We start from the raw sequence: 13,050 nt of genomic DNA on the forward strand, positions 1-13,050 counted from the left end.
TCCCACTTGCCAGTATTTCTCAAATTTATCTGCTCATGTACTCCTCCAAATTCCTTTTTAATGTTGTAAATATACCTACATCTACTATTGGCAGTTCATTCCATATGAAACACCCTTGTGTGAAAAGATTATCTGGTCAGGTTTATTTTGTGCAGGGGTTGTTGCTTGCGGTATGGAAATTGATGTATTACCTGGGTTACAAAAATGACAATACTTAAAAACTGCTTCATTGGCTTTACAATACTTTGGCATTACCTGTGGTTATGAAGAACATTGTATATGTGTGTTTTTTTTTCTAAAAACTTTGAAAGCAGTTTAAAATAACAAATTATTTGACTGAGTCACATGGTATGGAAACAATTCTGGCAAATTATATAAAAAAAACACCAGTTAAAATTCAGATTGACTTTGCAATTACTTAGGATGAAAATTTTTAGGCCAATGTATTGTGGCAACATTTGCATTTCATATCTTTCATATAACCACCTGGTAGCAGCACTGACTGCAGTTGTAACATTTATGCATGTTGTAAGTAATCTGGGAGTGGCCATTGTGCTGAAAACTTAAGCAAAAAATTCTTGAATTTTGTGAATAGTACATGCTGATTATCTTTAAATATGGGTGGGATTCTACCATGTGATTTAACAATTTTGATGATCTTGCATTCCTAATGCAAGAAGTATCATGAGATAAATTTTAAACTTCAGTATTTACTTTAAAGATTTTATGTTTTCAATAAATATTTTGAATATATACAATACTTTGTGTACAAATAATTAGAGTGCCTAGTAGATATGCTATGAAAAATCTTAATTAAACTTTATGAAATAGATAACAGTAAAATAAATATTTTCACTTCAATCAGGAGGGAAAATGCTCATTCCTCCAGCAGTCTTGTGGATCTTTTGTAACTAAGATATAAGAAGAGTAGGTCATTTTGCCTTTTCGAGCTACTGCACCGATCATAGTCAATCTGACTGAGGCCTTAACTTTCCTACCTGCCGTCTCCTAACACTTGGCTACTTTGTTGATCAAAAGGGCTGTCTTGTTTAGTCGTGAATGTATTCCTTTTACTCTCTGTAGAAGAGAAGCTACAGATTAACAACCCTGAGGAAAACTTCCTTCTCACCTGTGCCTTAAATGGAAACCTTTTTATTTTTATATTTCAGTTTTAGATTCTCCTCTGAGGGAAGCGTCCTGTCAGCATCTATCCTGTCAGATCCCACTGAGAATGTTATACTTTTCAGTAAAAATTGGGCTTCTTAATTATCTCCACCCTGAACTGCTTCTGCTATAGCCTAGAAATGCAATTGGTATCAGTAACCAAGTTACAATAAAGATACAGCTTTTCGTTCCAGCATTTTTTATGACTATGAAATGCCAGAACTGACAGAATGGTGATAAAGGTTCAGGTTATTAATATTTTCAGTCCCACGATGGCCTAATTAAAATCAGAAACTTGTGCTTGTCTGAGTCCTTAAGTGTGATATGTTAAAGTCAGTACACTGTCACTGAGCTAACACAATAAATATACCTCAATATTTAAATGAAAGGTCAAAATTTGTAAATAAAATTCTGAATTTCTTTTATCCTTGCTTTTCAAATGTTTTTGATCTTTAGAACAGACAGTCGTGAAGACATCCAACTGAAGACATGACTGGTAAGTTCTGTCAACGTTCTTTGAAATAAAATATTGAAATACTTGTGCAGTCTTGATCAATAGATGTGACAGACACTGTTAAGTAACTTGAGTCAGCAGAGATGGTTGAAGGGTGTAGAATTAGGAGGCACGGATATAGAGTACATGATAGAAGAAGCTTGTTTAAACTGAAAATGAATATTGAGTAACTGCTGAGGTTAATGCCTATTTTTAAGAAAATGTTTAAATGGTGAAGGAATGGTAGCTCATTCAGCCACCATTATGAATGTATATTTAAATGTTTGTGAATATTTAGATTATCTGAACCCTTAGGCGTAATATGTTGTAATGTCAACACACTTGTCACTGAACAACCATCGCAAGTGTACATTCAGATAATCTGAAACTAGAACAGCATGGGAACAGAAGTATTAGTTTTGCTGTTAGGCAGGATAAACACCAACAAGAATTATGTTCGTGTTATGATTTTTACTGTTCTGTTTGTTTTGTGCAAACAGTAATTGCACAGAAAACTTTTAATACCTGTAAATAAGTCTTCAAAAGATGATTAAAACTACTTCAGTAGCAGACTAACATACTAAACACATGCGTTAATCACAGCAAGGAGAAATGGTGAGGTTTTAAATTTGGCCCAAACATTTAAGCTTTCAATCCCTGCTTCAAAATTATAAGACCTCTTTTACTTCTACTTTATAAGGTTTAGTTTAGTTTTAAACTATGTCTGTGGTGAAGAATTTACATGTGAAATCCGGTATTGATACGCACTGGTGAATTTCCTAGTTTTTGCCAGGTGCCTGGCGGAACAATAATCAGCTCCAAATTCCAGATAGGGGACCATAATCGTATGTTTTTTTTTGCCTTGCAATCCATACTTGGGAGGATCCGTCATATCTTTCACAAATAAATAGTTGTTAACTTAACTAGTTCAAAGTCTTGAGATTTGTTTCACAGGGGTAAACAAGGTGAGATAACAAGGTGTAGAACTGAATGAACACAGCAGGCCAAGCAGCATCACAGGAGCAGGAACGCTGACGTTTCGGGCCTAGAGCCGCCTTCAGAAATGGGGGAGGGGAAGGGGGTTCTGAAATAAATAGGGAGAGAAGGGGAGGCGGATAGAAGATGGATAGAGGAGAGGAGACAGACAGGTCAGAGAGACGGGGATGGAGCCAGTAAAGGTGAGTGTAGGTGGGGTGTTAGGGAGGAGATAGGTCAGTCCAGGGGGTGGGATGAGGCTAGTAGGTAGGAGATAGGGGTGGGGCTTGAGATGGGTGGAGGCAATAGGTGGGAGGAAGAACAGGTTAGGGAGGCGGGGACAAGCTGGGCTGGTTTTGGGATGTGGTAGGGGGAAGGGAGATTTTGAAGCTTGTGAAGTCCACATTAATACCATTGGGCTGCAGGGTTCCCAAGTGGAATATGAGGTGCTGTTCCTGCAACCTTCGCGGGGCGTTGTTGTGACACTGCCGGAGGCCCAGGATGGACATGTTGTCTGAATGATCACCTTTATAATATTAGACTGATTCACATTGCCATTGGCAGTTGTCTGTATTATATGTTACAAATCTAACTCATTTGACTCTTTAAAAGAGGAATAACAATCAGGATGTGTATGTTTTGCTAGAAGGAGATGTAGTATGAGCTTTCTGAAAGCAGACATTTTAAAATTATTACCATTTTACTAAACTAGGAATCAGTACATCTTACCTGTCAAGGAACCATTTGAGTGGTCTATGTACTTTTCACATTTTGTGCAGCTATAAATGCACTTAGCTTAGCAGAGCATTATTGCTGAGTATTTACACATTTTTCTGTCATATTTTCAGACTTCTAGTATCTGCAACATTTTGCTTTTGCTCATTTTCATACCTGTTTTCTGCAACAGTCAGCAACATTTAATTTAAATGATAAATAGTGAAAAGTAGATGTGCTTGTAACTATCACGTTAACAAATCTATCATTTTCTTTAGAAAAGACAAATAATTTCCCCCCACTTCCAAAGTTTATCCCTTTGAAACCTTGCTTCTATCAAAATTTTGAGGAAGAGATCCCACCAGACCACTGTCATCTTGTCAAGAGAATTTACCATTTATGGATCTGTAAGTTGTTTTCAAACTGGATGATACTTTCTTCTGGAATGGCATAGGTCATCCATGTAGTGAGCACAAAGTTTTGCTCAGTGGGTTTTTTTACATCTATCTACAGTCATTTTCAAGGATAGAGTGCTCTAATTCTTTTTATAATCCTAAATTGTGATAAGTAATTGTTTACCAATAATAAAAGAGGGGATGGTAATGCATTTATTTTATCAGCAGCATTCTCTTCCTATTTAAAGTGTTTTATGATTGATGTCCAGGCCAGTTGCCTATGACAATCCATGGAATTCCTGAGTTGTCTACACCAGACTCATTTCTACTTATGGAGGAAGACACGTTCATTGCATTTCTGTAATGTGTTTGATGTAGTCGTAAGGTGCTTCACAAAGATGCTTTACCAAAAAAAAACTTGAAAATGAGCCAAATAAAAAGTTAATGAGCAGCTAACCAAAGGCTTCATCCCAAGTAGATTTTAAGCAAGGTGCAGAACATTTTAGAGAGAATTGCAGAATTTTGAGCAAAGGCATCTGTAAGTGTGATTATCAGTGATGGAGGGACTAAAATGGAGGAAGCAGAGTTGGTGGAATGCAACAAAGAGTTGTAGACCCCCAGGTGGTTACAGAAAGAAAGAGGGAGTGAAGCCATACATGGGTTCTTTTAGAAAGGTGAGAACTTTTAATTGTATGACAGAATTATTCACTTTAAGTCCAACAGATAATTTTAAGTGCCCTCTTTCTCCAGGCTGCTGCTTTTATTGATACCTTAAATTGATTTGGGAATACTTCATTGAAGAACCCATCTGGATGCTGAATTGTGGATACCTGAGCTATCTAAATAGCCCCTGCGGTAAAATTATTACAGAGATTGACAAATTATTGGTGCCACAACTGCTGTAGTTGTTCACTTTTGGGTATCTTGAATACTTCCATGGTAGGCTGCTGAAAAATCTGTGCATTTTCCCCCTTTCCAAATATTATAAAGAGAATCCCATTTGGGGAAATATTTCTGCTAAGTTGTCGAAGGATATTATTTTCTTCAGTCAATAGGGTGAAGACTAGGAATGGTACATTATTAACAGCCTGTAATAGACATTTTGGGTAGAAGTCCTCTTTATATGATACAAGATGAATCCAAATCAATTGCTGATGAAGGTTATGTAATAACTGATTATTGAACGCTTTCAGGCTTCAGTTACTTCCAATCATTTTATCACGTTTGTTGTCACCAACTAATGAAATGTATAACCCTCCAAATAAATTAGTTAGTGGATGGAACGGACAATGTAGATTGCATTTGTTTGTGAGACACTGTTGCCTGATCCAGGGATGCACTTTTCCTGCCTAATCTGAATATGATGTAGTGTGACCAGTGAATTCTGGTTGACGGTATGAAGTACAATGCAATGAATCTGACACACAATGTGTAGTAGCTTGCAGTTGAGTGTCAACCAGATTAGATTGTGGTGAGTGAGCACAAATGTGAGCAACTGAATGGCAAATAGCAGAGTACCACAGCAGCTGAGCTTAAAGTCGAGGTATTTGATTTCCAGGCAAAGCCTGCAAGTTTGATTATTAGTTTCTTTTTAATTTTGACATTTCATAATTTTGTTTTGCAATTTATAAAACATATTATGATTACCGATCACAGTGTTATCCTAACTGAGCTTTTCTTTGTGTTCAGTTTACAGCATTACCCTAGCAATAAATTTAATAGGCTGTTTAGCTTGGCTGATAGCAGGAGGTGATGCTACCAATTTTGGCCTGGCAATTCTTTGGCTAGTTCTTTTCAGCCCCTGTTCATACGTCTGCTGGCTTCGTCCAATTTATAAAGCATTTAGGTAAATACTTTTGGAAGATATAAAGAATTTCAGAACACTTTATTTAGATCCTCCAGTTTATATTTCCAGCTTGTTTCTTTTTGCCTTTTAACAGATCTGACAGCTCTTTTAATTTCATGGCGTTTTTCTTCGTATTTGCTGCCCAGGTTGTTTTGGCAGCTTTACAAGCAATTGGATTCAAAGGATGGGGAGCCTGGTGAGTAACTATGCTTTCTTCATAGTAGTGATAGGGATCTTTTCCAATATATGTAGCCTTTGCTTTGTTCTTTACTGTCTGGACTCTTGGGTCCTGTATGGTTTTCATTCCAATATGCAGCAGTTGAGTTTTGTTAATGTAGTATGTCATACCTGTCACAAGACAGCAAAACTTTTTCACAGTGCTCAGCAGAAGTACATTTCAGTGATAAGGAAGAACTGTGGGAAAAGAGAGCCAGCCATGGATGTCTAAGGAAATAAAGGAAAGTATCAGATTGAAAAAAAACACATTCAAAAAAGCAAAGAGTAGTGGGGAAACTAGTAGACTGGGAAATCTTTAAAGGCCAACAGAAAGCCACAAAAGAAGTTATAAAGAAAGGTAAGATAGATTATGAGAGTAAACTAGATCAGAATATAAAAACAGGCAGCAAAAGTTTCTATAAATATGTAAAGTGTAGAAGAGTGGTTAAGGTAAATATTGGTCCTTTAGAGGATGAGAGAGCCAATTTAATAACTGGGAATGAGGAAATAGCCGAGACATTAAACAGTTATTTTGTGTCGGTCTTCACAGTGGAAGACACAAATAACATGCCAAAAGCTAATGGCAAGAAGGATATAGCAGGTGAGGACCTCGAAACTATTGTTATCACTAAGGAGGCAGTGCTGGGCAAGCTGATGGGGCTAAAGGTAAACCAGTCTCCTGGCCCTGATGAAATGCATCCCAGGATACTAAAAGAGGTGATGGGGGAAATAGCAAACGCACTAGTAACTCTTTACCAAAATACACTGGACTCTGGGGTGGTTCCCACAAATTGGAAAACAGCCAATGTGACTCCACTGTTAAAAAAGGAAGTGGACAAAAAGCAGGTAACTATAGGTCAGTTGGCTTAACTTCGGTAGTGGGGAAAATGTTTGAGTCAGTCATTAAGGAAGAAATAGCAAAACATCTGGATATAAATTGTCCCATTGGGAACACCCAGTATGGGTTCATGAAGGGTAGGTCATGTTTAACTAATTTGGTGAAATTCTTTGAGGACATTGCTTGCATGGTGGACAAGGGAAACCTGTGGATGTGGTGTATCTGCATTTGACAAGGTGCCACACCAAAGGCTGCTACATAAGATAAAGTTGTGTGGTATTACAGGTAATGTATTGGCGTGGATAGAGGATTGGTGACTAGTAGAAAGCAAAGAGTTGGGGTAAATGGGTGTTTTTCTGGTTTGCGGTCAGTGGCTAGTGGTGTGCCTCAGGGATCAGTGTTGGGACTTCAATTGTTTATAATTTACGTAGATGATTTGGAGTTGGGGACTAAGTGTAGTGTGTCAAAATTTGCAGATGACACCAGGGTGAGTGGTTGAGCAAAGTCTGCAGAAGACACAAAGTCTGCAAAGGGATATAGATAGTCTAAGTGAGTGGTCAAAGGTCTGGCAGAAGGACGACAACGTTGATAAATGTGAGATCATCTGTCTTGGTAGGAATAACAGCAAAATGGACTGTGTTTTAAATGGTAAAAAATTGCAGCACACTGCTTGCAGAGGGACATGGGTGTCCTTGTACATGAATCGCTGAAGGTGGGATTGCAGGTGCAGCAGGTGATTAAAAAGGCAAATGGAATTTTGTCTGCCATTGCTCGCGGGATGGAGTTTAAAAACAGGGAGGCTATGCTGCAGCTGTATAGGGTCCTGGTGAGGCCACACCTGGAGTACTGTGTGCAGTTTTAGTCTCCTTACTTGAGAAGGGATATACTAGCACTGAAGGGGGTGCAGAGGAGATTCACTCGGTTGATTCCAGAGTTGAGAGAGTTGGATTATACTCATTGGAATTCAGAAGAATGAGGGGGAGATCTTATAGAAACATATAAAATTATGAAAGGAATAGATAAGGTGGAGGTAGGGAGGTTGTTTCCATTAGCAGGTGGAAGTAGGACTAGAGGGCATTGCCTCAAAGGGAAGCAGATGTAGGACTGAGGTTAGGAGGAACTTCTTCACCCAAAGGGTTGTGAATCTGTGGAATTCCCTGCCCAGTGAAGCGGTTGAAGCTGCCTCACTGGATGTTTGTAAGGCAAGGCTAGAAAAATTTTTGTACAGTAAAGGAATTAAGGGCTATGGTGAGTGGGCGGGTAAATGAGCTGAGTCTCAAAAAGATCAACCATGATCTTATTAAATGGCGGGGCAGGCTCAAAGGGCTAGATGGCCGGACTCCTGCTCCTAGTTCTTAAGTTCTTAACTTCATTGCCATAAACTCTGGTAATTAAAAGTTTTATAGTAACTTTTAACACAGTTTCATCTTCGTGTATTGTGAATCTTCACTTACTGTCAAAGGCAACAAACAAATAGTGACTGATTTGTTTCAGTGATGGCAATATTTAAAGATCATCAAATATATACCTGTCTGAAGAAATGCAAAATTACACTAATAAATGCAAACAGATGGGGTATCCCCTATTCCCAATTTTTCCGCCTCCGCCACATCTGCTGCCACGATGAGGCATTCCACTCCCGCACATCCCAGTTGTCCAAATTCTTCAAGGACCGCAACTTTCCCCCCCACAGTGGTCGAGAACGCCCTTGACCGTGTCTCCCGCATTTCCCGCAACACATCCCTCACACCCCGCCCCCGCCACAACTGCCCAAAGAGGATCCCCTTCGTTCTCACACACCACCCCACCAACCTCCGGATACAACGCATCATCCTCCGACACTTCCGCCATCTACAATCCGACTCCGCCACCCAAGACATTTTTCCATCCCCACCCTTGTCTGCTTTCCAGAGAGACCCCTCTCTCCGTGACTCCCTTGTTCGCTCCATGCTGCCCTCCAACGCCACCACACCCGGCACCTTCCCCTGCAACCACAGGAAATGCTACACTTGCCCCCACACCACCTCCCTCACCCCTATCCCAGACCCCAAGATGACTTTCCATATTAAACAGAGGTTTACCTGCACATCTGCCAATGTGGTATACTGTATCCATTGTACCGGGTGTGGCTTCCTCTGCATTGGGGAAACCGATCGGAGGCTTGGGGACCACTTTGCAGAACACCTCCGCTCGGTTCGCAATAAACAACTGCACCTCCCAGTTGCGAACCATTTCCACTCCCCCTCCCATTCTTTAGACGACATGTCCATCATGGGCCTCCTGCAGTGCCACGATGATGCCACCCGAAGGTTGCAGGAACAGCAACTCATATTCTGCTTGGGAACCCTGCAGCCCAATGGTATCAATGTGGACTTCACCAGCTTCAAAATCTCCCCTTCCCCCACCGCGTCCCAAAACCAGCCCAGTTCGTCCCCTCCCCCCACTGCACCACACAACCAGCCCAGCTCTTCCCCTCCACCCGCTGCATCCCAAAACCAGTCCAGCCTGCCTCTGCCTCCCTAACCTGTTCTTCCTCTCACCCATCCCTTCCTCCCACTCCAAGCCGCAACTCCATCCCCTACCTACTAACCTCATCCCATCTCCTTGACCTGTCCGTCTTCCCCGGACTGACCTATCCCCTCCCCACTTATACTCTCCTCTCCACCTATCTTCTTTTCTCTCCATCTTCGGTCCGCCTCCCCCCCTCTCCCTATTTATTCCAGAACCCTCACCCCATCCCCCTCCCTGATGAAGGGTCTAGGCCCGAAGCGTCAGCTTTTGTGCTCCTGAGATGCTGCTGGGCCTGCTGTGTTCATCCAGCCTCACATTTTATTATCTTGGATTCTCCAGCATCTGCAGTTCCCATTATCACTGATTATGTAACTAGTTTATGGGACCTTATTTTGTAATATGGTTGTTGTCTTTGCTAATGTTTCAAAAGTACTTAACTGTTTGTCAAGGGTTTCTTGAAAATGTGAAAATATGAATGTAAAGTAATTTAAATGTTAGGAAGCAAATTCTCTCCTGAAGTTTATGATTTTTTCTGTTTCTTGTGTTGACATTTTAAAGAAGTTCACAAAAGAAACTGGGCTTTTAAATCAACAGTGAGTACCAGTTTTAAAAATATGTGTGTTTAACATGTTAACTTTGTTCCTTTTTTTAATTTCAGTGGATGGATAGCTGCCATAAGTTTCTTCTCAGTTAATGTTGGTGCTGGAGTGGTAATGCTTTTCCCTGCAATCATGTTCACAGCAGTAGCAATTCTGAGTGCACTTATTATTTTCCGTGTAAGTTTTGTCCGTATTTTTTCTATAAAGTTCATTTTGCTGTCTCTCTCTTCTTCAATAAGAACCTGGATATGATAGTATGGTATTCCTCACACTGTAAGGACTTTATTCAGTAAATTAATGACACTGCAAAATGTTGTAAAGATCCTGCGGGATGTTCCTCGAAATGATGATCAGTTCTAATTAATTGCGCAGTTTACCACTTGGAAGGAGTAGCTGATCATGAACCTGAACACATCAGTGCAGGTAGACTGGGATTCATCAGAAATGAATGTTGAATTCCACTGTTATAGTTCCTTACTTTCAAGAAATTTATTTCCAAAGCTCTGGCAAAACAAGTTTCATAAATCTGCTGATCTTAATTTATTTCCTTTGTTTGATTACCTTTGATACTAATTAAAATGGTGCTTGCCTTTTTTCTGTCCCTTTATCTAGAATGTAGCTATATTTCCAATATCAAAGTTAAGTGGTACATTCCTTTGCTAGGCTATGATACAACTTCTAAGTCTACAAAGCATTAATTCAGTATTACAAATTGTATTTGGATTCAACCTGTTTGGGCAAGTGAACCTGGACCTGCTGGCTAAAGGGCAGAGTCAGTGATGTATTGTAGAGCAAATAAACACTTTGAATTAAAAGTTACATTGTTTTGGTAATAGCCTCATGAAATTATCAGGTTCAATTAGGATCTTGTCACCATCATGTGTACCTAGGCTGGCATAGTATGGTTACATGCAGAATAAAGCCCACTGTATACTGCCAATAAACGTGCTGTAACTCTAATCTCAGAAGAAAACTCACTGTTATTCTTTTTGTTTTAACAGTTGCTTTGAGTAACTTTATTTTGTCAGTTTATGCATGTTGTGTTCAGGGATTATGCTGAACAGGAAAATTCCAATCCAATAGAATCTAATTCTAACTCTAGAGTAGTTGCAAAAACCAATCTCTACTGAGCAGAATAGTATGTGTTCACATTTACATTTGTGAATGTTGAGATTTAATCAGTTTGGGATAAATTTTGAATAACAATAATACCAAGCACAGTTAGAATGGGACTAGTTTAGTTTGGGATTATCGTCGTCATGGATTGGTTGGACCGAAGGGCCTGTTTCCTTCGGTACGACTTTATGAATAGACCCTGTTCAGCACGAGAAACTTTGTACTTTGCAATTTAGACCTTAAACAAGCAACAGTGTGTGATGGTAGGAAGGAGAGAATAGTAATGTAAGGATGCTTGTCAGACTGGAGGCCTGTGACTAGTGGTGTACCTCAGGGGTCAGTGGTGGGCCCATTGCTGTTTGTAATCTATATCAATGATTTGAATGAGAATGTCCAAGGCGTGATTAGTAATTTTGTGGATGACACAAAAATAGACGGCATAGCGGACCGTGAGGAAGATTATCAGAAATTTCTGCAGGATCTTGATTGGCAGAGGAAGCGGGCTGAGAAGTGGCAAATGGAGTTTAATATAGATAAGTGAAGGTGTTGCATTTCGGAAAGTCAAATTGAGGTAGGAGTTTCGATGTGAATGGTAGGGCCTTAAGGAGTGTAGTGGAACAGATGGACCTTGGAGTTCAGGTACACGGTTCTCTGAAAATGGAGTCACAGGTCAACAGGGTAGTGAAGAGGCTTTTGGCATGCTGGCCTTCATCAGTCAGGGCACAGAGTACAGAAATTGGGAAATTATGTCGCACTTGTACAGACATTGAGGCCACATTTGGAGTATTGTGTTCAGTTTTGGTCACCCTGCTATAGGAAGGATCTTATTAAACTAGAAAGAGTGCAGGAGACATTTATAAGGATGTTGTAAGGACTCAAGGGACTGACTTATAGGGAGAGTTTCGACAAGCTAGGACTGCCTCCTTTAGAGCAAAGGAGACTGACAGGAGATCTTCTAGAAATGTATAAGGTCACGAGAGGCATGGATAGAGTCAATACACTCATTTTTTTCCCAAAGTTGGGGAATCAATGACGAGAGGGCATCAGTTTCCTTTCTTACCTTAAAGAATACATGGGAACCCGAGGGGCACCTGTTTTACACAGATCGTGGTGCACATATGGAATGAGCTGGCAACAGAAGTGGTTGAGGAAGGTACGTTAACAAAGACTTTGGACTAAGTGCAGGGAAATGCAGTTAGAGTGGATGGACACTTTGGTTGGCATGGAGCAGTTTGGGCCAAAGGGCCTGTCTCAGTGCTGTAGGACAATATGACACTCTAACCACGAAAAGAGGAGATTTATAAAATACAATTTATATTTTTTATTTTAAAAGAGATCTTTCACAAATGCTTGTAATTTAGGTCTCTTAATGTCAACCAATGGAAATTTTAATGTTGTTGTACTGGGACTAACTGAAGGCTGTAATTTAAAAGTTTAGGAATATTATTCCAGTTTATTGGACCATTCACCACTCTCTCCTTTCCTGCTTCTCCCGTCTGCCTGCCTTCCTTATAATTCTGACTTCTGACTTTCCTTCTTTGACCTTCTATTCTTTCCTCTGTTTAATTCACACTCTGCAAAGCTCACAATATGAACGAGAGTCATAGAGCTGTACAGCATGGAAACAGACCCTTCAGTCCAACTCATCCATGCCGACCAGATATCCTAAATTAATCTAATCACATTTGCCAGTATTTCGCCCATATCCCTCTAAACCTTTCTTAATCATACACCAATCCAGATGCCATTTAAATGTTGTAATTGTACCAGTCTCCACCACTTCCTCTGGCAGCTCATTCCATACACACACCACTGTCTGCATGAAAAAGTTGCCCCTTGGGTCTCTCTTAGGTCTTTCCCCTCTCACCTTAAACCTATGCCCTCTGGTTTTGGATTCCACTACCCTGGAAAAAATACCTTGGCTATTTACCCTATCTGTGCCCCTCATGATTTTATAAACTTCTTTAAGATCACCCCTCAGCCACCAATGCACCAGGAAAAAAAGCCCCAGCCGGTTCAGCCTTTCCCTATGACTCAAATCCTGCAACCTTGTCAGCTTCTTTGTAAATCTTTTCTGAACCCTTCCAATTTTCATTATTGTGTAAATCTTAGTTTGTCAACTATCAAACCAGTTAGCAAGCAGAATTGTTCATGTAAGAGGCAGTTAACCACATGTTAAACAT

At 40.1% G+C, this 13,050-nt stretch overlaps 1 protein-coding gene across 2 annotated transcripts in view; it reads left to right on the plus strand.

The window, feature by feature from the left end:
- Nucleotides 1-13,050, plus strand: part of scamp4 (secretory carrier membrane protein 4) — a 41,491-nt gene that overhangs the window by 20,310 nt on the left and 8,131 nt on the right. For both annotated transcript variants that reach the window (XM_048560054.2, XM_048560055.2), the window contains exons 2-6: nt 1,621-1,660; nt 3,625-3,753; nt 5,431-5,587; nt 5,682-5,783; nt 9,811-9,928. In XM_048560054.2, coding sequence (XP_048416011.1) covers nt 1,654-1,660; nt 3,625-3,753; nt 5,431-5,587; nt 5,682-5,783; nt 9,811-9,928 — 513 coding nt within the window. In that variant the 5' untranslated portion in view covers nt 1,621-1,653. The remainder of the gene's footprint in view (nt 1-1,620; nt 1,661-3,624; nt 3,754-5,430; nt 5,588-5,681; nt 5,784-9,810; nt 9,929-13,050) is intronic.

Source organism: Stegostoma tigrinum, chromosome 30 (assembly GCF_030684315.1).
Source record: "Stegostoma tigrinum isolate sSteTig4 chromosome 30, sSteTig4.hap1, whole genome shotgun sequence".
Lineage (NCBI taxonomy): Eukaryota > Metazoa > Chordata > Chondrichthyes > Orectolobiformes > Stegostomatidae > Stegostoma > Stegostoma tigrinum.